At 46.1% G+C, this 24,175-nt stretch overlaps 1 protein-coding gene across 2 annotated transcripts in view; it reads left to right on the top strand.

Moving 5' to 3' along the window:
• GPAT2 (glycerol-3-phosphate acyltransferase 2, mitochondrial) overlaps positions 1-24,175 on the top strand; it is a 180,849-nt gene that overhangs the window by 101,198 nt on the left and 55,476 nt on the right. For both annotated transcript variants that reach the window (XM_073559516.1, XM_073559517.1), the window contains exon 8: positions 10-149. In XM_073559516.1, the coding sequence (XP_073415617.1) occupies positions 10-149 (140 nt within the window). The remainder of the gene's footprint in view (positions 1-9; positions 150-24,175) is intronic.

Here is a 24,175-nt window from a genome sequence, read left to right as displayed (position 1 = left end):
TTCTTCTAGTGCTCAAAAACACCGCTGGTCTTTCTCTCCACTCATCCATCATGGCTGGATTTATTTCTTATACCTTTCATCCTGTTTTCCCAAAATCTTCGAGTGCCTCGTGTTGCTTGGGACAGGACAGATTGTTCACCAGTAATCAGGTACAGATGCGATGCTCTGCGGCCTTTCACGCAGGTATAATCTAAGACCATGTTGGGAATTGGCTGTTTCACTATTAAATTTTCTTCGATTTGGTCTCTTGATTCAGATTTAACCCACTTAAGTACAGTTTTCGGCAAAAAATCGTTAACAAGTGCTACTTTGCTGTCCACACTTCAGCCACGTTTTCTGTTGTATGCACAGTCGTCGCTCTCTACTCCCACAAGATGGGTGTTGGTTAGAGTTTTGTTTTTAAACTCATTATTTATGACTCGTTAGGAAACTGTGAACTGTGCTTGATACAGTTCAGATTTCTCTATCGCTTCATTGGGGGACACAGGAACCATGGGTGTATGCTGCTGCCACTAGAAGGCTGACACGAGGCACAAAAAAAATTAGCTCCTCCTCCGCAGTATACACCCCACCGACTAACACTAGGTTTATCAGTTTTAGCTTAGTGTCAGTAGGAGGTGGACACGAGTCTTTCACTAGACCCATATCTACTTCGGTTTTCAGCGTTTTCCCAGTAACGTCTCTTCTTTTTCCCCACCTCTGGAAGGGTACAATATGAACAGTCACAACTATACTCCACGTAGAGACTATGAGTACGGCGTGTACTGCCACCCCTTATCCTCATATGTCTAGTCGGCCAGGGCCCCAACCCCTAACACAGAAGAGTGTTTAGGTAATACAATCTTCGGTCCTGGCCCTGTCTCCTGTCCACTCGCCCACCAGAGCTTGTTGGTGTCAGGAGTCATGGACATCCCACATCCCCAAGCGGCTTGGACGTCTATAAAAGATCTCATGGATGGAGAGGTACATCTTTTTCTTCTCTCCATCAGGTCTCTGGAGGTGACGAGGAAAAGATTCAGAAAAGACGATTCATAGATGAAGAAAGTATTGGAGAGGCCACAGGCAGCGGCGTATCTAGGGGGGGGCAGCCGGGGTAGTTGCCCCGGGCGCAGCCAGCAGGGGGGCGCAGTCGGACCGCCTAATGCAGCGGTCCGCAGTGTCTCCCCCGGCGGCTGCGTTCTGCCACCCCCCCGGCCTGAGAGTCGGCGGTTCTCTGTGTCGGCTGTCAAGCTGACAGCCGGCGCAGAGTAGGAGCGCGTGCCGGCTCCCAAGGGATAATTGTACTGGCGTCTATACAGACGCCAGTACAAATGAAGCTCTGACCGCCGGGCCAGAGCGACGTCAGCAGCGTGATCAGGTCATGTGATCACGCTGCTGACGTCACTCCCCGGCGCCCAAAGCAAACGCTGGTGGTAAGTGTGCTGCTCTGTGGAGCTGCTGAAGAACCACCGAAGATGGGAAATGAGGGGGATTTGTAGAGGGGATGGCGGTTAATGTGTGGGAGTATTTAGAGTGGGGATGGGGGTTAATGTGTGTGGGGGTTAATGAGTGGGGATGCCATGGGGTTAAAGTGTGGGGGGATTTGGAGTAGAGATGGGGGTTATTTAATGTGATGGGGGTTAATGAGTGGGGATTGGGTTAATGTGTGGGGGCGTTAATGAGTGGGGATGGGGGTTAATGTGGGGATGGGGGTTAATGAGTGGGGATGGGGATTAATGTGTGTGGAGGTTAATAAATGGGGATGGGGGTTAATGTGTGTGGGGGTTAATGAATGGGGATGAGGGTTAATGTGTGGGGGCGTTAATGAGTGGGGTTGGGGTTAATGTGTGGGGGGATTTGGAGTGGGGGTGGGGGGATTTGGAGTGCTGATGGGGGTTAATGAGTGGGGATTGGGTTAATGTGTGGGGGGATTTGGAGTGGGGATGGGGGTTATTTAATGTGTGGGGGGGATTTGGAGTGGGGATGGGGGGTATTTAATGTGTGTGGGGGATATAATGTGTGGGGAGATTTGAGGACACAAAATAAAGAGTATGTATGAGGAAACAGTATGGGGGATTGGTGCAGACAGTATGGGGAGCGAATGGGTTAATGTAAGTGGACACAGTATGGGGAGTTGGGGGTATGTGTGAGCAGACAGTATAGAGAGTGAGGGGGTAAATATATGAGGAGACAGTATGGTGAACAGGTGGGATGCTAGAGGGGAATAGTGTGAGGCGACAGTATTTTTATTTAGGGACATTATAATGACACTTCTGTCTTTCAGGGCATCGTGTGGAGATTTGCTGCAGAAGACCGGAGAAGATGGAAGTCTACAGAGACGAGATGTGGATGAGAAAACTCATCATGGGGTCTAGAAGAAAAGGTGACTGACTGCAGAGACGACGTCATCTATAAGGTACCTGGATGTAAATGTTATTTGTGATACTGACTAATTCTCATGTTTTTATTTGTTAGGAACATTAAAGGGGTTGTCCAGGTTTGTGCTGAGTCTGCAGTCATTCTATGTGACTGCAGACTTCTGAATTCTCCCAGTGCTCACTGAACGCTGTTAGGATTCTCTCGTGCCGGTAATTTACATACATGCGGTCACATGCTGACTAGACATGTGTGGCCTCACTCAATGAAAATGAACAGAGCGAGGCCGGGCACGTCTAGTCGGAATGTGGCCAGAAGTATACAAATCACATACTTGTGCTGACATGACTGTACATCGGCCAGGGAGAATCCTAAAAGTGTGCAGTGCATTCGTTGTGAGAATTCAGAAGCTGCAATGTCAGGACTCGGCTCTGCAGGTTCCAGTAGTCCTCACACGGACACTTCACTCATATGCGATTTTCATAGGTATGGTCCTGTGACAACGAGCTTCTCTTCCTGCTTCTCTCAGTTTTTTACTGAACATTGAGAGCATTAGGAAGAGCAGCTCGCAGGTACATGGCTAAGTGTGCAAGTCGCATATGTACTTGGGCGGGGGGGGGGGGGGGGGCGCCGAACCAAATTCTTGCCCTGGGTGCCAGAAAGCCTAGATACGCCTCTGGCCACAGGCTTGCAGAAAAGACTGCTTTTTCCCATATTCTTAATGTATATTTAATAGGTTTTTCTTTAGATAGGTGGTGCAGGCTACATTACCCATGTAATTTTGAATCTCCGCTGCCCCCCATGCTTCTTCGGGCTCTGCTCTTAATCTAGGCCACAGCTTCTTCCCGGCCTAACTCCGGCGTTTAGCCCCACCCCCCTTCTCAGTATCTTTGGGTGGGCTTTTCTCCCGCCCTTTATGAACACAACTCCTCTTCCTGGCTTGGGCGGTTGGCTCCGCCCCTTTTCCCGGCTTCATTGCACGGCCTTTCTCCTGACTCTTTACTCCGGCGGTTAGCTCCGGCTCTCCTTCCACCCTCAGCGAGTGGGTTTTTACATCCTACGCCCCCGCCTCCTGATCTGCAGTGCAGGATCTGCGCGCATTTTGACACTACCGGCCTTCCTCCTACTCTCTGTGGTCGCCATTTTCCGGCTTCAGTACCCGGAAGGTGGCTCATTTCTACAGGACCTGCACAATGCCTCCACCCCTTGACGAAGGCTGAAGCATCCAAGATTCTCCTCTGGGCAGAGGCATCGGTTCTGTCAATATCTGCAGTGCATATCCCCGGTGTGGACAATTTGAGCCGCCCTACTTTCTGAGCCGCGAGGGTCTCACGGCGGGCAGGAGAATGGTCCCTGCATCAGGAAATCTTCCATCTGATTTGTCTTCGATGGGGAACTCCGGATGTGGACCTCATGGCATCCCGGCTGAATAGGAAGGTTCCACGGTCCGTTTCCAGGTCCTGCGATCCTCTCGTGGTGGATGCCGATGCTCTGGCGATCCATTGGTCACAGTTTGTTCTTCCCTATCTCTTTCCTCCCCTCCCCATTCTTCCCAAGCTGTTGAAGAAGATCAAGGTAGAAGGGGTGCCGGTCATTTTCGTTGCTCCAGTTTGGCCCAAAAGGTCCTGGTTCACAGAAATCATCAATCTTCTTGCGGAAGCTCCTTGGGGGTTCCCAGACAGACCTGATCTTCTGTCTCAAGGACCAATCTGCCACCAGAATTTTAATTCTCTTAATTTAACGGCGTGGCTGTTGAAACCGCGGTTCTGAGAGTGTCTGGGTTTTCAGACCGGGTGATTCACACCATGATCCAGGCTATGAAGCCGTAGTCCTCCAGGGTCCATTATCGGACCTGGAAAGCCTATTTCAGTTGGTGTGAGTCTAATCACATCTCGCCTATGTCTTTTTATCTCCCTTCCATTTTGGTGTTTCTCTAGGCGGGACTTGACTCTAGTCTTGCACTTAGTAAAGGGCCAGGTGTCAGCGCTTTCGATTTTTAATTTGTCCTCCCTTTCTCAGGTCAGAACTTTTCTTCAAGGGGTAGCGCATGCAGCTCCCCAGTATTGGACACCCGTTGATCCCTGGGACCTCAATCTAGTACTGTAGGCCCTTAGGAGTTCTCCCTTTGAGCCTCTCCCGGAGGTCTCTATGTCCTTTCTGTCTTGGGAAGGTGGAGTTTTTTGTGGCCATCACCTCCATTTGGCGCGTATCGGAATTGGCGGCTCTTTCCTGTCGCCTTCCTTTATTGGTTCTTTACCAGGACAAAGTGGTTTTGCGGCCTCTACCTTCCTTCCTTCCTGAGTTGGTGTCTGCTTTTCACCTAAATGAGGATATTGTCCTTTCTTCCTTTTGACCTGGTCGGGGCGGTGCAGGTCTTTCTGACTAGGACCGCCCTCTTTAGGAAGACAGACTCTCTTTTTATCATTCCAGAGGGTGCGAGAAGAGGCCTGTCGTCCTCCAAGGCTACCATTGCTTGCTGTGCTTGCTGGATCAGAACGGCAGTTTTGGAGGCTTACCGGGTCAAGAACAAAATGCCTTCCCCTGGGATTAAGGCTCATTCTACCCCGGCAGTGGGTGCCATCTGGGCGGTACACCATAGGGCATCCGCACTGCAACTTTGCAAAGTGACAACCTGGTCTTCCATTCACACGTTCATCAAATTTTATAAGGTCCATACTTACACCTCGGCGGACGCCAGCCTAGGTAGAAGGATGTTGCAGGGGGCAGTGGTAAGTTCTCCGACCTGAGCAGAGTTTCTGATGTTCCCTCCCATGGACTGCTTTGGGACGTCCTATGGTTCTTGTGTCCCCCAATAAAGTGATAGAGAAAACAGGATTTTTGGTTGCTTACCCTAAAATCTGTTTCTCTTGAGTTTTCATTGGGGGACACAGCACCCTCCCATGTTTATCAGCGTTTTTCTCTGTTATATTGTTACAGTTTGAGTTGGCTGTTTCGTTTCTCTCTCTCTTGTTGCTTCTCCTACTGCTTTGTCACTAACTGATTAACCTAGTGCCAGTTGGTGGGGTGTATACTACAGAGGAGGAGCTAACTTTTTTTGTGCATAATGTCAGCCTCCTAGTGGCAGCAGCATACACCCCATGGTTCCTGTGTCCTCCAATGAAGGCTCTAAGAAACAGATTTTATGGTAAGCAACCAAAAATATTGTTATTGCTTATACGGGTCCTGCTGTACTCTGTAGGTAAGTTTTGTGCTTAGGCTGTACCGTACAGTATATACACTAGTAATAGAGAATGCTGTGTACAGCTCGTTCTATACCTCTACAAACAATCACTGCTTCTCTGGTCAGAATTTAGATGTAGCATTTCTAAACATGACTGACGAGGCAAGTGTTGTATAGCGCCCTCTATGCTATTTAGATTGCATATGAATGCTTGGTGTGCTGAGTGTTAGTTTAAAGGGACTCTGTCAGCACAGAATGACTGTTCAAACCAAGCCCAGGGGCTTAGTGCATCATGGCGTAGCCAAACATTTAACTACACATTTGCCCACTTGTTTTCCTTCAGTTTGCGCTCCCTATCTTTTTTGATTGATAGCTCTGTTTTCATACAACCAGAGGAGATGCGGAGATAGATGGAAACCGAGCAGGTGGGAATGTGTAAGTAAAGGTTAGGTCGCGCCATGATGCACAGGGCACCTGTGCTTGGTTTGAACAGTCATTTTGTCCTAACAGTGTTTTTAAAGAATGCTCAGTCTGTCCCAAGCAATGACTGTGCTTGATCTTTGAACAGAAAAAAAAATTAGTCTTTTTAACCTTGCCTCAAATGCGTGGTGCACTAGCACAGTATGCACAAATAATCGACAATGTACAACCTAAAAAAGAAAGTTGGAAAAAAAACGAATGTAAGTTTTAATTTTGGTCATACTATATCCTTGCAGTTCTTCAACCTCCATATCCTGCCCAATATGTTGCAAAGGGGGATTACACATCTCATATATTCTTGATAAATATTGCATTTCTTAAGATCCAGGCATTTTCTCCTATGGGGGATACAGACAGTGGGTGTTATGCTGCTTGCCACTAGGACACAAAGTAAACCAGAAAAAAAGTTAACTCCCCCCCTGCAGTATACATCCTCTCGCTGGATGAGATTTCTCCAGTTCTTGCTTAGTTTCTGCAGGAGGCACTAGGGTCTGGTTTCAGACCCTACCGTTTTTATTTTATTTTTGAATTTTCTGTAAATTTTTATATTTTAATTAACGGAGTGAAGAGGGCGACGGTTCCTTTCTACGGCCCGCTCTCCCCCGAACCAACAACAGGCAAGCACGCGGAGTATACCTCCCCGTACACTTTCGTGCGACGAACGGGGCTGATTGCTCTGACGTATGATACCTTACGGTGGACGGATATGAGGGCAAGCGCATCATGGAGTGCATGGATACCAGCGGAGGACCTTACAGTGCTCCCGAATGCTCTGAATCAGCCCCATAGCTCTCCATCCCCCTACCTATAGGGTGGATCGATTGAGCATACCCCTTTAAGAACTCCTTCAGCTCTGCTACATCAGCCCAGAAGGATGAGAAGACCTGCATGGATGGCCAGGACAGTGATGGCAGGCCTGAGCATTGGAGTAGAGGTATGGGATCGGGTCCTGGTCCCCGGGAGAGGCGCTGACTTTGTCTCAGCAGCGGTGCTCCGGCGCTCCATTGCGGACACTGCCCAGACTAATCCGATATGCACGGACTGCGACCCGGCCTGCGCCCCAGCCTTCACTCCATCGCCTCTCGCCGCTGCTGCTGCGGGGCTTCCTGCATTTAGTCCCCCTGAGTGGGACGTGTCCCTGTCACGGTTGGTGGAGTCACTGACCCAGGCCATAGACTCCCTCCGGGAAGCCTGTTTAAGTCAAAAAGCGTCTTAGCTCCTGAGCAGGGCTCTGGCGACGACGAGGAACCGTCCACCAGCAGGGGCCGTACACGCTCAAGGGATGATCAGGCTAGAAAGCGGACCCATGACGGGTCCCCTAGTCACGCTTGCGCTTCTGCATCGGCGAGTTCTGTCTCTCGCTCTCCCTCTCCTATTGTTCGCAGCGAGCACGACTCTGAATTCGAATCTGACACGTCAGCCCCTCAGAATCCTACAACTGACCAAGAGTTGCTTGATTCTCTTATAGAATCAGTCAACAGGATTCTGAAGTTGGATGAGGACAATATTCCCGCTCCAGCACACGCTATCTCATTTAAGAGGACCAAACGTGTACGCAGGCTATTTGCCAGTCATCCGGAGTTAAAGGATATTGTCCAGAAGCATAGGGATCGGCTACATAAGCGGTTCACAGGGCAAACGTCTACGGAGACTAAATACCCTTTTGCTCCAGACCTAATGAAGGATTGGTTACAGTCCCCTTCGGTGGACCCTCCGGTATCGCGTCTTGGTTCTAAAACGCTCCTATCCGTCTCTGAGGGCTCCTCAGTCAGAAACCCCTCCGATCGTCAAATTGACTACCTTGCCCGCTCAGTTTTTGAAGCTTCAGGAGCGGCGCTTTTTCCATCCATCGCGGCGACTTGGGTCACTAAGGCAATGGCCGCTTGGGCAGAAGTCTTAATTACTGCCTTCCAGGGTACCAATCTTCTTCCGGAGGCAACCAGGGTCGCCAGGCAGTTAATTCATGCAGCGGACTTTGTAGTGGATGCTTCTTTAGATGCCGCCAATTGCGCTGCTCAAACTGCCGCTAATGCGATCTCCATTAGAAGAGTCCTATGGCTCCGCGACTGGCGGGCGGATGCCACATCTAAAAGATCGTTTACTTCCCTGCCCTACCAGACTGGTCGTGTTTTTGGAGAGAAACTGGACCAGCTCATTTCTGATACTACTGAGGGAGAGTAAATTCCTTCCTCAACAAAAGGCTGTTTGGCCGTTTCGGAGCCAACAGCCGACGCGTTTTCGACCTTTTCGCAACAATTCCGGTTAGTCCTCCACTGCCTTCTCTTCCGGATCAAGTCGGTCCCCGCGCGGAGACAGAGGCTCCTAGGTCTCATACAGACCTAACCGCTCTTGGAAGCCCAGGCCAAGGGCATCTGGACCTAGGGGAGCCAGACCCCATAGATCTTCTACACAATGACTTGTTGCGGTATCCGGCGGACACCGACAAAGTAGGCGGTCATCTACTTTCCTTCAGTCACACCTGGCTCGCGGTCGTCCACAACAAGTGGGTCAGGGAGCTGGTGTCCTCCGGATACAAGATAGAATTTTCGTCCTCACCCCCCAAGAAAAAGACGAGCCTTCTTTCGTGCTGTTCAGGCTCTGATAAGGGATGGAGTCATCATTCCGGTCCCTCATCACGAAAGGTTCAGGGGTTTTTATTCAAACCTTTTTGTGGTTCCAAAAAGGACAGGACAATGCGGCCCATACTGGATCTCAAACTATTAAATCAGTTTGTCAAGGTACGGCGATTCCGAATGGAATCTCTCCGATCAGTTGTCGCTTTCATGGAAAAAAGGAGAGTTCCTAGAATCCATTGACATCAAGGACGCTTACTTTGACATTCCGAGCTGCCCGTCCCACCAGCAGTTCCTGCGTTTTGCAATTCACGAGGAACACTTTCCTTCGGACTCGCCACCGCCCCCAGCGTCTTTACCGAGGTCATGGCGGCTGTCATGGCCATTCTCCACTCTCGGGGAGTGGTGGTGTTACCGTATCAGGACGACCGGCTCATCAGGGGTCCGTCCCTTCCAGCCTGCGAGGAATCCGTGGATATAACAGTAAATACACTTTCTCGCCTGGGCTGGAAGATAAACTTTGAAAAGTCTTTCCCAAAACCGGCCCAGCAGATTTCCTTTTTAGGAATGATCTTGGACACTTCCCGCGGGTTGGTCATTCTCCCTCCAGAAAAGACCCAAGCCTTACAACAGGCAGCGCGGATTCTTTCCCGACCGGTTTCTCACTCCATTCGTTTCAGCATGAGAGTTCTCGTAAGGATGGTGGCAGCGATAGAAGCAGTTCCATTCGCACAGTTCCGTCTCTGTCCCTTACAACACGCGTTGCTGTTAGCCTGGGACAAGAACCCGTTCTTCCTGGACCGTCGGTTCCTTCTGTCCCTGCGGGTCAGACAAGCCCTCAAGTGGTGGACACTGAAGTCCTCCCTGAGTCAAGGGAGGTCTTTTCTCCCAGTAAGATGGTTGGTAGTAACCACCGACGCAAGTCTTCTGGGCTGGGGTGCGGCACAGGGTTGTTGGTCAAATCGACAGTCACGTCTCCCCATCAACATCTTGGAGGTATGTGCGATCAGACTAGCTCTACTGAGTTTCCACCATCTCCTCGCAGGTCACCCCATCAGGATCCAATCCGACAACGCTACGGCTGTAGCGTATATCAACCGCCAGGGAGGTACTCTGAGCAGGATGGCCATGCACGAAGTGAGTCACATCCTCCATTGGGCCGAGACCAACCATACGCCCTTCTCAGCAATCCACATCCTGGGCGTAGAGAATTGGGCGACAGATTTTCTCAGTCGCCAGGGCCTTGCCTCGGGAGAGTGGTCTCTTCATCCGGAAGTCTTTCAGCAGATTTGTCATCGTTGGGAGACTCCGGATGTGGATCTCATGGTCTCAAGACTAAACAACAAGGTTCCTCGATTCATAGCCTTATCGCGCGATCCATGCGCCATCGGAGCGGACGCCCTAGTTCTGTCGTGGCACCGGTTCCGGCTCCCGTATATCTTCCCCCCTCTTCCCTTGCTTCCGAGGGTCATCAAGAAGATCAGAACAGACGGGCCGCGCTGGGCATGGTAGGCAGAACTGATACAACTGGTCGCCGACGTCCCCTGGCGACTTCCAGATTGCATGGATCTACTCTCTCAAAGCCCGATTTACCACCAGAACTCCGGGGCCCTGTCTTTGACGGCGTGGCCATTGAATCCTGGATTTTAGCAGAGGCTGGGTTCTCTCACGACGTGATTTCCACCATGGTTAGTGCTAGGAAGCCTGTGTCCATGCGCATCTATCACCGCACCTGGAAAGCCTTCTTTTCATGGTGCAAGGATCATGGTCGATCCCCTCTGGTGTGTTCTATTCCTGACATATTGGAATTCCTTCAATCTGGATTAAAGTCAGGCCTCACGCTTAGCTTGCTCAAGGGCCAGATTTCGGCCTTGTCAGTGCTATTGCGACGCAAAATTGCAACCAAACTCCAGGTCAAGACGTTCGTTCAGGGAGTCTCCCATGTGGCACCTCCTTATAGAAGGCCACTGGAGTTATGGGACCTTAACCTGGTTCTCGGGGCCTTACAGGAGGCTCCTTTCGAACCGCTGCATGACGTGCCACTGACCGTCCTCTCTTGGAAGGTGGTCATTCTAGTGGCAATTACGTCAATCAGACGAGTTTCGGAATTGGCGGCCTTGTCCTACCGCACTCTGTTCCTGAACTTTCATCAGGACAAGGCAGTTCTCAGGGCGTCCCGTCCTTCCTGCCCAAAGTCGTATCCTCCTTCCATCTCAACGAGGAAATTGTTTTGCCTTCCTTTTGTCCGGCACCAGTCCATTGCATTGAGAAGACCCTCCACACCCTGGATATGGTTAGGGCTTTGAGTCGGTACATCTCGTGGATGGCTCCCTTCCGCAAGTCAGATGCCCTGTTCATACTTCCAGAGGGGCATAGGAAGGGTCTAGCCGCTTCAAAAGCAACGCTAGCCAGGTGGATTCGCTTGGCGATTCAGGAATCCTACCGTGTCAGGAACGCGCCTGTCCCAGTAGGGATTAAGGCGCACTCTACCCGCTCAGTGGGCGCCTCTTGGGCCATTCGGCACCAGGCCTCGGCAGAACAGGTCTGCAAGGCTGCGACTTGGTCCAGTCTGCATACTTTTACAAAACATTGCCAAATTTATTTCTCAGGCCTCTGCGGATGCAGCTCTCGGCAGACACATCCTGCAATCACCAGTACCACAGTGTTGATTCAGTGGTACATGGGGTATTAGTAGATGTATGCTCCCCACTCAGGGACTGCTTTAGGACGTCCCACTGTCTGTGTCCCCCAATGAGGCGTAGGAGATATAGGGATTTTTGTGTACTCACCGTAAAATCCTTTTCTCCGAGCCAATCATTAGGGGACACAGCACCCACCATGTTTAGCCTATTGGCTCACTGTAGCATTCTGAGGTTTTGACATAGTTATGGTTATTGTTGACTGTTTATGCTCCTACTGCTTTTTTCACCGAACTGGAGAAGTCTCATCCAGCGAGAGGGTGTATACTGAAGGGGAGGAGTTAACTTTTTTTATGGTATACTTAGTGTCCTCCTAGTGGCAAGCAGCATAACACCCACTGTCTCTGTGTCCCCCAGTGAATGGCTCGGAGAAAAGGATTTTACGGTGAGTACACAAAAATCCCTATTTTTTCATTCTTGCGCTTTCATTTTTTTATTGCTCTCTTCCAAAAGCTATCAGGTTTTTTTTTTTATTTTTTTCAGTCCACCTAGCCTAACGAGGGCTTGTTTTTTGCAGGACAAGTTGCAGTTTTAAATGAAAGCATTCATTTTTTCCATACAATGTACTGAAAAACAGGGAAAAAAATATTGCGGTGGGGATGAATTGGAGTAAAAAATCCAATTCCGACATTGTTTTTTGGGGTAGTTTTATTTTTACCATATTCATTGTTCGGTAATAATTATCTGGTAACAGGACTCCCAGGCCAGTACTATTAGGGTATGTTTCCACAGCCAGTAAACGCTGTGGGTTTGACGCTGCGTTCATCCGCAGCATCAAACCCACAGCGTCCAGATGTTACAGCGTAGTGGAGGGGATTTCATGAAATCCCATCTCCACTATGCGTTCAGAGACGCAGACGGCAGACCTGCGTAAACAGACATGCGGCGCGTCTTTCCAGAACACAGCATGTCTATTTACGATGCGGAGACACTCCGTCCCCGCAGCGTAAATTTCCCATAGACTATCATTAGATGCGGTAAAACCTCATCTAATAATTAGTCACATGCGTAATAACTGCGTAAATGCAGCTTACTGCGTATGTGAACTAATTTACAAAAGGTCTTACTTTGTCACCGCTGGAAGTTCACGTCCACTGCAGTTCTCGCGATGATGGAGCTGACCGTGAGAACTGCCGTGCATATGGCCACAAGGGTTATCTCCGGTCACACTAGGCTAGTTCTCACGGTCAGCCGACCGCGAGAACTACAGTGCAAGGTGATCGGCCGGTGGTCATCTACAAGCTCTGCTATGTCTGGATGTCAGGCATCTAGATGTAGCAGAGCTGAACTCGTCGTGGGACACTCGTTATTAAGGACTACGTCGGAACATGAAATTTGTGTTTGTTTATTATTTTATATTTATTTACAGGAGAACAAGGGCTTCGCATGGATTAGCTGTACAGTAAAGATGGGAAACTGTTTTGTGTTTTATTTCATTAAGACTTTATTTTGGCTGTCTTTTTTTAACCCTTTAATAACTATAGGATTAGTAATGGATAGGTATCTTATTGACTCCTCTCTATTACTAAGCCGGGCTTGATGTCACCTTACAATACAAAGGTGACATCAACCCCACAACTATCACCCCATGTGCCACCGCTACACGACAGTGGGAAGAGAAAGGCCAGGCGCCGGAATTGGCGCTTCTTAAAGATGCGCCATTTCTGGGGCGGCTGTGAGCTGGTGCTTGTAGCTGGGAGGGGGGGGCAATATCCATGGCCCCTTCGTAGACTATGTATATCAGCCCGCAGCTGTATGTATATCAGCCCACAGCTGTCTGCATAGCCTTTTCTGGCTATTAATTATAGGGGGACCCCACGTCATTTTTTGGAGGCCCCCCTATTTTAACCCCTTCCTGACATCCGACGTACTATCCCGTCCACGGTACCCGGGCCCGTATGACCGTGGACGGGATAGTACGTCTACCGCGATCAGCGGCGCCCACGTGGTGAGCGCCGCTGATCGCGGCCGGGTGTCAGCTGATTATCACAGCTGACACCCGGCACTATGTGTCAGGGGCGGTCACGGACCGCCCCCGACACGTTAACCCCTTGCACACCGCGATCAAACATGATCGCGGTGTACCGGGAGTTAAAGGGAAGCATCGGCAGGGAGGGGGCTCCCTCCGTGCTTCCCTGAGCCCCCCACGGCAGCGCAATGTGCAGCGCTGCTGCGGGGGGCTCCTATCCTCCAGGCCCCCGAATCCAAGATGGCGACGGGGGCCTTCGGGGACCTGAGGAAGCTGGCTTCCTCAGTGCCTGCAAAGCGCAGACAAGAGGAAGTCTGCTTCAATGCCTGTGACAGATTGCTGATCTGTCACAGTGATCTGTGATGTGACAGATCAGCGATCTGTCACAGGACAGTGATGTCCCACCTGGGACTATGTAATAAAGTAAAAAAAAAATAAAAAAAAAATGTAAAAATAAATTAAAAAAAATCGCCAAATAAATTAGTAAAAAAAAAAAAAATATTCCCCAATAAATTCATTTTTTGAAAATAATAATAAAAAAAAACAATAAAAGTACACATATTAGGTATCGCCGCGTCCGTAATGACCCGCCCTATAAAACTGTCCCATTAGTTAACCCTTTTAGCGAACTCCTTAAAAAATAAAAATAAAAAACGAAGCAAAAAATAATGATTTATTATCATACCGCCAAACAAAAAGTGTAATAACACGCGATCAAAAAGACGCATATAAATATCCATGGTACCGCTGAAAACGTCATCTTGTCCCGCAAAAAACGAGCTGCCACACAGCATCATCAGCGAAAAAATAAAAAAGTTATAGCTCACAGAATAAAGCGATGCAAAAATAATTATTTTTTATATAAAATAGTTTTCATTGCATAAAACCGACAAAAACATAAAAAAACGACCTAAATGAGGTATCGCTGTAATCGTACTGACCCGAAGAATAAAACCGCTTTATCAATTTTACCGCACGCGGAACAGTGTAAACGCACCCCCCCAAAAGAAATTTATGAAACGCTGGTTTTTGTTCATTCTGCGTCCCAAAAATAGGAATAAAAAGCGATCAAAAAATGTCACATGCCCGAAAATGGTACCAATAAAAACGTCAACTCGTCCCGCAAAAAATAAGACCTCACATGACTCAGTGGGTCAAAATACGGAAAAATTATAGCTCTCAAAATGTGGTGATGCAAAAACTATTTTACAATAAAAAGCGTCTTTTAGCGTGTGACAGCTGCCAAAAATAAAAACCGCCATAAATAGTAAATCAAACCCCCCGTTATCACCCCCTTAGTTAGGGAAAAATAATAAAACTAAAAAAAAAGTATTTATCTCCATTTTCCCGTTAGGGTAAGGCTGTGTGCACACGCTGCGGATTAGGTGCGGATTCATCCACGCGGATTTTGTAAAATCCGCAGGTGAAACCGCAGGTCAAAAGACCTGCGGTTTTACCTGCAGATTGCTCTGCGGTTTTGTCCTGCGGTTTTTCATCTCCTCAATAGAGGAGATGGCAAACCGCAGGAGAATCCGCAGAAAGAATTGACATGTCAATTCTTTCTGCGGATTGAAAACCGCAGATAATCCGCGCGGAAAATTCCGCACCGTCTGCACTGCGGTTTTTGATTCCCATAGGGAATCATGGTACTGGGTTCCGCAGCAGCCAAAACCGCTGCGGAACCGCAGCAAAATCCGCAGCGTGTGCACACAGCCTTAGGGTTAGGGCTAGGGTTAGGGCTAGGGTTAGGGCTCAGATTAGGGTTAGGGGTGTGTTGGGGTTAGGGTTGGAGTTATAATTGGGGGTTTCCACTGTTTGGGCACATCAGGGGCTCTCCAAATGCAACATGGCGTCTGATCTCAATTCCAGCCAATTCTGAGTTGAAAAAGTCAAATGGTGCTCCTTCCCTTCCAAGCTCTGCCATGCGCCCAAACAGTGTTTTACCCCCACATGTAGGGTATCAGCCTACTCAGGACAAATTGCAAAACAATTTTTGGGGTCCAATTTCTCCTGTTACCCTTAGGAAAATAAAAAATTGGGGGCAAAAATATCATTTTTGTGGAAAAAAATGATTTTTTTATTTTCACGTCCGAGTGTTATAAACTTCTGTGAAGCACTTGGGGGTTCAAAGTGCTCACCACACATCTAGATAAGTTCCGTGGGGGGTCTAGTGTCCAAAATGGGGTCACTTGTGGGGAGTTTCAATAGTTTAGGTACATCAGGGGCTCTCCAAACGCACATGACACCCGCAGACCATTCCATCAATGTCTGCATTCCAAAACGTCACTACTTCCCTTCCGAGCCCTGACGGGTGTCCATACAGTTGTTTTCTCCCACATATGGGGTGTCAGCGTACTCAGGCCAAATTGGACAACAACTTTTGGGGTCCAATTTCTCCTGTTACCCTTGGGAAAATGAAAAAATTGGGGACTAATTGATCATGTTTCTGGAAAAAATACGATTTTTTTATTTTCATGCCCTGGCATTATAAACTTCTGTGAAGCCCTTGGGGGTTCAAAGTGCTCACCTCACATCTAGATAAGTTCCTTAGTGGGTCTAGTTTTCAAAATGGGGTCATTTGTAGGGGGGTTTCCACTGTTTAGGTACATTAGGGGCTCTCCAAAGGCAACATGACACCCGCAGACCATTCCATCAAAGTCTGCATACCAAAACGTCACTACTTCCCTTCCGAGCCCCGACGTGTGCCCATACAGTAGTTTTCACCCACATATGGGGTATCAGCATACTCAGGACAAATTGGACAACAACTTTTGGGGTCCAATTTCTCCTGGTACCCTTGGGAAAATAAAAAAATGGTGACTAAAAGATCATGTTTGTGGAAAAAATACGAATTTTTTATTTTCACGCCCGGGCGTTATAAACTTCTGTGAAGCACTGGGGGGTTCAAAGTGCTCACCACACATCTAGATAAGTTCCTTGGGGGGTCTAGTTTACAAAATAGTGTCATTTGTGGGGGTTTTCCACTGTTTAGGTACATTAGGGGCTCTCCAAAGGCAACATGACACCCGCAGACCATTCCATCAAAGTCTGCATTCCAAAACGTCACTACTTCCCTTCCGAGCCCCGACGTGTGCCCATACAGTAGTTTTCTCCCACATATGGGGTATCAGCATACTCAGGACAAATTGGACAACAACTTTTGGGGTCCAATTTCTCCTGGTACCCTTGGAAAATAAAAAAATGGTGACTAAAAGATCATGTTTGTGGAAAAAATACGAATTATTTATTTTCACGCCCGGGCATTATAAACTTCTGTGAAGCACTGGGGGGGTCAAAGTGCTCACCACACATCTAGATAAGTTCCTTAGGGGGTCTAGTTTCCAAAATGGTGTCATTTGTGGGGGGTTTCCACTGTTTTGGTACATCAGGAGTTTTCCAAACGCGACATGGTGTCCGATCTCAATTCCAGCCAAAAACGTCAAATGGCGCTGCTTCCCTTCCGAGCTCTGCCATGCGCCCAAATAGTGGTTTACCCCCACATGTGGGGTATCAGCGTACTCAGAACAAATTGCACAATAACTTTTAGGGTCCTGTTACCCTTGGAAAAATAAGAATTGAGGGTGAAAAGATCATTTTTGTGGAAAAAATATGATTTTTTAATTGTATGGCTTTATGTTATAAACTTCTGTGAAGCCCATGGGGGTTCAAAGTTCTCACCACACATCTAGATAAGTTCCTTAGGGGGTCTAGTTTCCAAAATGGTGTCATTTGTGGGGGATTTCCACTGTTTTGGTACATCAGGGGTTTTCCAAACGCGACATGGTGTCCGATCTCAATTCCAGCCAAAAACGTCAAATGGCGCTGCTTCCCTTCCGAGCTCTGCCATGCGCCCAAATAGTGGTTTACCCCCACATGTGGGGTATCAGCGTACTCAGGACAAATTGCACAATAACTTTTAGGGTCCTGTTACCCTTGGAAAAATAAGAATTGAGGGTGAAAAGATCATTTTTGTGGAAAAAATATGATTTTTTAATTGTATGGCTGTATGTTATAAACTTCTGTGAAACCCATGGGGGTTCAAAGTTCTCACCACACATCTAGATAAGTTCCTTAGGGGGTCTAGTTTCCAAAATGGTGTCATTTGTGGGGGGTTTCCACTGTTTTGGTACATCAGGGGTTTTCCAAACGCGACATGGTGTCCGATCTCAATTCCAGCCAAAAACGTCAAATGGCATTGCTTCCCTTCCGAGCTCTGCCATGCGCCCAAATAGTGGTTTACCCCCACATGTGGGGTATCAGCGTACTCAGGACAAATTGCACAATAACTTTTAGGGTCCTGTTACCCTTGGAAAAATAAGAATTGAGGGTGAAAAGATCATTTTTGTGGAAAAAATATGATTTTTTAATTGTATGGCTGTATGTTATAAACTTCTGTGAAACCCATGGGGGTTCAAAGTTCTCACCACACATCTAGATAAGTTCCTTAGGGGGTCTAGTTTCCAAAATGGTGTCATTTGTGGGGGGTTTCCACTGTTTTGGTACATCAGGGGTTTTCCAAACGCGACATGGTGTCCGATCTCAATTCCAGCCAAAAACGTCAAATGGCATTGCTTCCCTTCCGAGCTCTGCCATGCGCCCAAATAGTGGTTTACCCCCACATGTGGGGTATCAGCGTACTCAGGACAAATTGCACAATAACTTTTAGGGTCCTGTTACCCTTGGGAAAATAAAAATTGGGGTGAAAAGATCATTTTTGTGGAAAAAATATGATTTTTTAATTGTACCGCTGTACGTTATAAACTTCTGTAAAGCCCTTGTGGGTTCAAAGTTCTCACCACATATCTAGATAAGTTCCTTGGGGGGTCTAGTTTCCAAAATGGGGTCACTTGTAGGGGGTTTCCACTGTTTAGGTACATCAGGGACTCTCCAAACGTGACATGGCGTCCGATCTGAATTCCAGCCAATTTTGCATTGAAAAAGTCAAACGGCGCTCCTTCCATTCTGAGCTCTGCCATGCGCCGTAACAGTCGTTCCCCCCCACAAATCAGGTATCAGCATACTCAGGACAAATTGCACAATAACTTTTGCAGTCCAATTTCTCCTGTTACCCTTGGTAAAATAAAAAACATTGAACCTGAAGTATTTTTTTTGTGAAAAAAAGTTAGATGTTCATTTCTTTTTAAATATTCAAAAAAATTCCTGTGACGCACCTAATGGGTTAATAAACTTCTTGAATGTGGTTTTGAGCACCTTAAGGGGTTCAGTTTTTAGAATGGTGTAGACCCCTCAAAGTGGCTTCAAATGTGACGTGGTCCTAAAAATAAAATGGTGTTGTAAAAATGAGAAATCGCTGGTCAACTTTTAACCCTTATAACTTCCTAACAAAAAAAAATTTTGGTTCCAAAATTGTGCTGATGTAAAGTAAACATGTGGGAAATGTTACTTATCAAGTTTTTTGTGTGCCGTATCTCTGTTATTTAAGGGCATAAAAATTCAAAGTTGGAAAATTGCGAAATTTTCAAAATTTTTGCCAAATTTCCATTTTTTTCACAAATAAACGCAAGTTATTTGAATGAAATTTTACCACTAACATGAAGTACTATATGTCACGAGAAAACAATGTCAGAATCACCGGGATCAATGGAAGCGTTCCAGAGTTATGACCTCATAAAGGTACAGTGGTCAGAATTGTAAAAATTGGCCCGGTCATGAACGTGCAAACCACCCTTGGGGGTGAAGGGGTTAATAGCCAGTAAAGGTGAAGTATATAGCTGCGGGCTGATATTCATAGTCTGGGAAGATAAGTGGGTATTACCTGCTTCCCAGGCTATAAACATTGGTCCCCAGTCACAAGCTTTCCCTGTCTGGTACTAGATCTATCTATTTTTAGATCTATCTATCTGTCTATCTATAGAAATATCTATCTATAGATCTAACTATCTCTGTGTGTAAACATTATTCTTCAATGGAGTATGTAAAAGAAGAGGTTGGACAAGGAAATGACATCACAATAGCTTTTTTTTGTTAAATGATATAAATTTATCTTACAAAAACACATACAAATCTGCATCAAAAAACCCAGGTGACTTGCAAGTGACCTCAGATACAGATTTCACCTGCGTCAATTACTGAGCAAATACTGAGCCAGTCCTGACCATGGAAACATACCCTTATGGCAATAGCAAATTTACATAGATTTGTTTTTATTTAAGTGGAAAAAAAAGTCATAAGTTTTTTAAAAACAAATCAAATAAATGTTGCTTTGCATCAGCATTCTCCAAGGCCTGTAATGTTTTTGTTTTTAAGTCTAAGCTATGTGAGGGCTTGTTTTTTACGTCCTGCTCTGACGGTTTTATTGATGCCAAATTGGAGTACTTCCTATTCACGCACTGGCAATGGTGTAATTTAAGCACCACTCTCTGAGATTGACAGTGGCATGTAAATGGTTAACAGCGGTGATGGTAGCTGAGCTCCGACCACTTTTGTTAGACACAGATGCCAGCTGTGCAATTAATACCGTCCACCGCAGCATCCAAGAAGTCTCATGCTATCCACATCTGCTGCCAATCATTGGCCTAGTCATTGTTGCTGAGGCCAGTGATTGACTGCAGCAGTCACGTGTATACAGCACATGAGCACGGCAGTAAAGTAAACGAGAGCCGGTGGGGAGCAGCGGGATTGGAAAAACGGAGTATCATCAGGTAAGTAATGGTTAGTTTGTTAGATTAAGGTGCATTCTGCGTTTAGAGACATTTTCTTTAAGCGAAGAAAAGTGACGATTTAGAGAGAGAAAATATTGGGTTAACATTACTTTAATCAATGTTGTTTCTCCAATGTCTTGCGTAAGGTTTATGTTTTTAAATTAGATTTTAGTTCTTTGAGTTTTTCTTTTTTTTTTCTGGGTTTAAAAACAGTTTATTATTTGTATATTCAATGTAAAATCAATCAACATAGAATTACGTTAAATGGAAGCCAAAAAAGTATTCTTCTTTGACCACGTACCTTTTTGTAATGCCCTCGCACAGGAAACACATTTAGAGCAGTCAGCCAGTGGCAGTCCTAGGACCTGGGATCCTGCCATTATTGTCAAATGTCAATAGTTCCAAGTGTAGGTTGTGTTCTCATTACTATTGATCCCTGCCCATAAAAGCTGCCTCTATGCGTAGCGTACAGTAGAATAAAGCTGATTTAAGCTGGCAAAGTCAGTGACTTTATAGTCTTTGTGTGTCTTGCTCCCATTTTGCGAACTATTGGTTCAGCTGTAGTTCTCTGGTATCATCGATCCCTAAGAAGAAAGCGTTTCCATGGTCCTATGGGATTAATTCATGGATTGTCAAGATCTTCATGATGTTGGACTACTGCTTTTAATAATCATTTTTCAACAGTAAGGTTAAAAATATATATTTTTTTGTAATTGTTTGGTATTGAAGAATAAGTATTATCCCCTCCGATTGCTCAAAGGAAATGGTAGAAGTTTACAGCTTATCCTCAATGCGCAACCTTATTGGCAGACAGACCTATACACTCTCTGTTGCGTTCATACCCCATTCTGCTTTCAGTTATGCATTTTATTTGATCAATCTATTAGTGGCTCACCTGTTGAGGTGGGTTCTGTAAGCCATAGGTCAGGATCAGCAGCATGGAATATATCTATTAGAGGTCACCTGTTGAGGTGGGTTCTGTAAGCCATAGGTCAGGATCAGCAGCATGGAATATATCTATTAGAGGTCACCTGTTGAGGTGGGTTCTGTAAGCCATAGGTCAGGATTAGCAGCATGGAATATATCTATTAGAGGTCACCTGTTGAGGTGGGTTCTGTAAGCCATAGGTCAGGATCAGCAGCATGGAATATATCTATTAGCGGTCACCTGTTGTGGTGGGTTCTCTAAGCCATAGGTCAGGATCAACAGCATGGAATATATCTATTAGAGGTCACCTGTTGAGGTGGGTTCTGTAAGCCATAGGTCAGGATCAGCAGCATGGAATATATCTATTAGAGGTCACCTGTTGAGGTGGGTTCTGTAAGCCATAGGTCAGGATCAGCAGCATGGAATATATCGATTAGAGGTCACCTGTTGAGGTGGGTTCTCTAAGCCATAGGTCAGGATCAGCAGCATGGAATATATCTATTAGAGGTCACCTGTTGAGGTGGGTTCTGTAAGCCATAGGTCAGGATCAGCAGCATGGAATATATCGATTAGAGGTCACCTGTTGAGGTGGGTTCTGTAAGCCATAGGTCAGGATCAGCAGCATGGAATATATCTATTAGAGGTCACCTGTTGAGGTGGGTTCTGTAAGCCATAGGTCAGGATCAGCAGCATGGAAAATATCTAGCAGCGGAACTAGGCTTTCTCCTCAGTACTCAGATCAACAAGGACCAGGACAGCAGGGTATGCAGGAAGGAAAATGGACAAGCAAAGCTTGAAGGTAGTTACATACAAGAACAGCAGAGGCTTATATGCAAGCAGGAATTGTGCAGCAGGGATACAGTTAATTACAGGAATAGCAGAGACAAATCAGGTATCTTGCAGTAGGAATACAGTGAACCAAAGGAATAGCAGATATGTATTCTGTATTAGTCGGGTAACTTAAGGGTATGTGCACGCGTTGCGGATTCTGCTGCAGATTTTTCTAAATCCGCAGGTTAAATGACCTGCGTTTTACCTGTGGATTTAGTGCAGATTTACTGCGGATTTTCTGCAGTTTTTGTGCGGATTTCACCTGCATTTTTACACCTGTGGATTCCTATAATGGAAGAGGTATAAAAATGCTGCGGAATCCGCACAAATCTGCACGGAAAAGTCTTCAGCATGTGCACAGCGGTTTTTATTTTACATTGATTATAATGGTACTGTACACCGCAGGAGAATCTGCAACGTGTGCACATACCCTAACACAACTGGGTTGAGAAAACAATTGCAGCAAAATTCACTGGATGCAACTAGTTGGATGCGGGAAAGCAGGCAGGAAAGCCATGGTTCTGCTGAATATCCCTGTGCCTGTCACGACTGTGCTGTTTTTTTTTTTTAATTTGTTTATTAACCGTAAAACAACGTACGCATATATGTAAATAGCCAAGTAGTATACATGCATATGTCCACACAGCATAAAAAGGACAACAACCATGCACATTAAGTTCTTCATACTACTTTGGTGTCATGAGTCCATGTATTGATGTAGGGATAATAACTCAGGTTATCAGATAAACATAACATCTTGCCCTTATAACCACTTGGTGACATATCTCAAAATAATACTACATACTAATTAAACTACAACTACTACTAATATATTGCCAAGTATAATTGTGTATTATTATAAATAGCCATTCATTCAAATCCATAGGATAGTCCAAGGAATTTTAAGTATACCTTTATGGTGGTACCGAACCGCCACGTACTAGAATGGTAAGATGAGGAGTTCCATCTATCCCAAATTGTGTTAAATTTCCCAAGACAGCCCCGGTTCTGATACAGCGTTCGCTCATACGGTATAACTGAATTTACCAATTCAATCCATGCTCCGAGAGAGGGATATGCACCACCCATCCAGCGCAATGCCAACATTTTTCTAGCCAGAAAGAGTGTCTCCCACAGGAAAATTCGAACATAATGTCCCCACATCTCCCCGTCCAACACCCCGAACAAACAGACCGTGGGTTAAGGGGAACCGAGATTTGTACTATTGAAGTCAGCAACGATGTTACCTCGTTCCAGTAGGAGAGAATAATGGGGCAACTCCACACCATAATGGGGCAACTCCACATGGATTCAACCCATTTTGAAGTCGTGACGAAGTTACGTACGACTGGTGTATCATATATAATTGAATCATTCTATTATTGATGGACGGAGATACTCCAATCGAGGACTCAACAACCTCCTCCCAGTCTTGCTCCTGAGCATCAGGAAGAAGACCCTCCCACCGTCTCCTAATTGACACCACGGCAGAGCCAGCTCCCTCACGACTGTGTTCTATTGAAGCATTTGGCTTGCTGTCATAGCAGACTGATTTTTCGTACGTACTTCAGTACCATTGTAATGCAGTATATAGAACAAGTTATGAAAGTTACTGCTCACATTCACAAATTGGTACACAACTCAGCTAGTAAGTAGGAGATGGGTGCTGGAAAGCAGGCAGGAGTTGCATAGAGGGTAATTATCCACGTGGTTGGATGTGATGAATATAAATACTTTATTCAATCATGCAACAATTAAAAACAGAAATCACTAGATTTTACAAGCAGACAGCAACACAAACTGTGTGTAAATATTAGAATTGAATAAGAAAACAAAATGACAAAATACATAATAAAATTTTGTAAACATGCCATAAGAATGATAAACTGTCATGCAAAACGTTCATCGGGGCAGGGCGGTCATACCTGTGGGTGTCAGTAATTTGCTACAAATTGTTTTTGTGCATTTGGCAGTATGGATGTACTTATGAAAAAAATTACTATAAAAATAATTAGGTAAATAAATAAATTCTGCCAGATGCACAAAAATAATTTAGAGAAGATTCCTGACTCTCCCACTAAGTTTATAGACCTCTATTATATATTTTGTCATTTACACATTTTAATTTTAATGCAATTCTAACATTTTAACCCAATTGTGTTGCCATCTGTTTGACCAACTTTGCGGGGAAGATTCAATTTTACAATTTCTTTGGTCGACTGGCCGTCCCAAGGTTGTGGCGTAATGTTCTGTTTCGTCCAAAAGACACTCGGGGCATACGTCTGCCTGACTGTCGCCGATATTGTCTACCCATGTGAGGATTCTCGATTTACTGTTCTAAATCAAAGCTCTGGGTCCACATAGCACATGATATTTGCACCATATCGGCTTTAACCTTGCCTTGGACCTTGCCCTGTCTAACGCATATTTCTGTATCATATAGCATCAGGCAAACACTCAAAACAACGCATACTCCATGCGCAAGAGGTATTCTGATT

The sequence above is a fragment of the Dendrobates tinctorius genome, unplaced genomic scaffold, assembly GCF_039654945.1.
Source record: "Dendrobates tinctorius isolate UK_male_01 unplaced genomic scaffold, ASM3965494v1 ptg000272l, whole genome shotgun sequence".
Classification (NCBI taxonomy): domain Eukaryota; kingdom Metazoa; phylum Chordata; class Amphibia; order Anura; family Dendrobatidae; genus Dendrobates; species Dendrobates tinctorius.
Note: the sequence above shows the minus strand (reverse complement) of the source record. Positions and strands in the feature narration are given on the sequence as shown.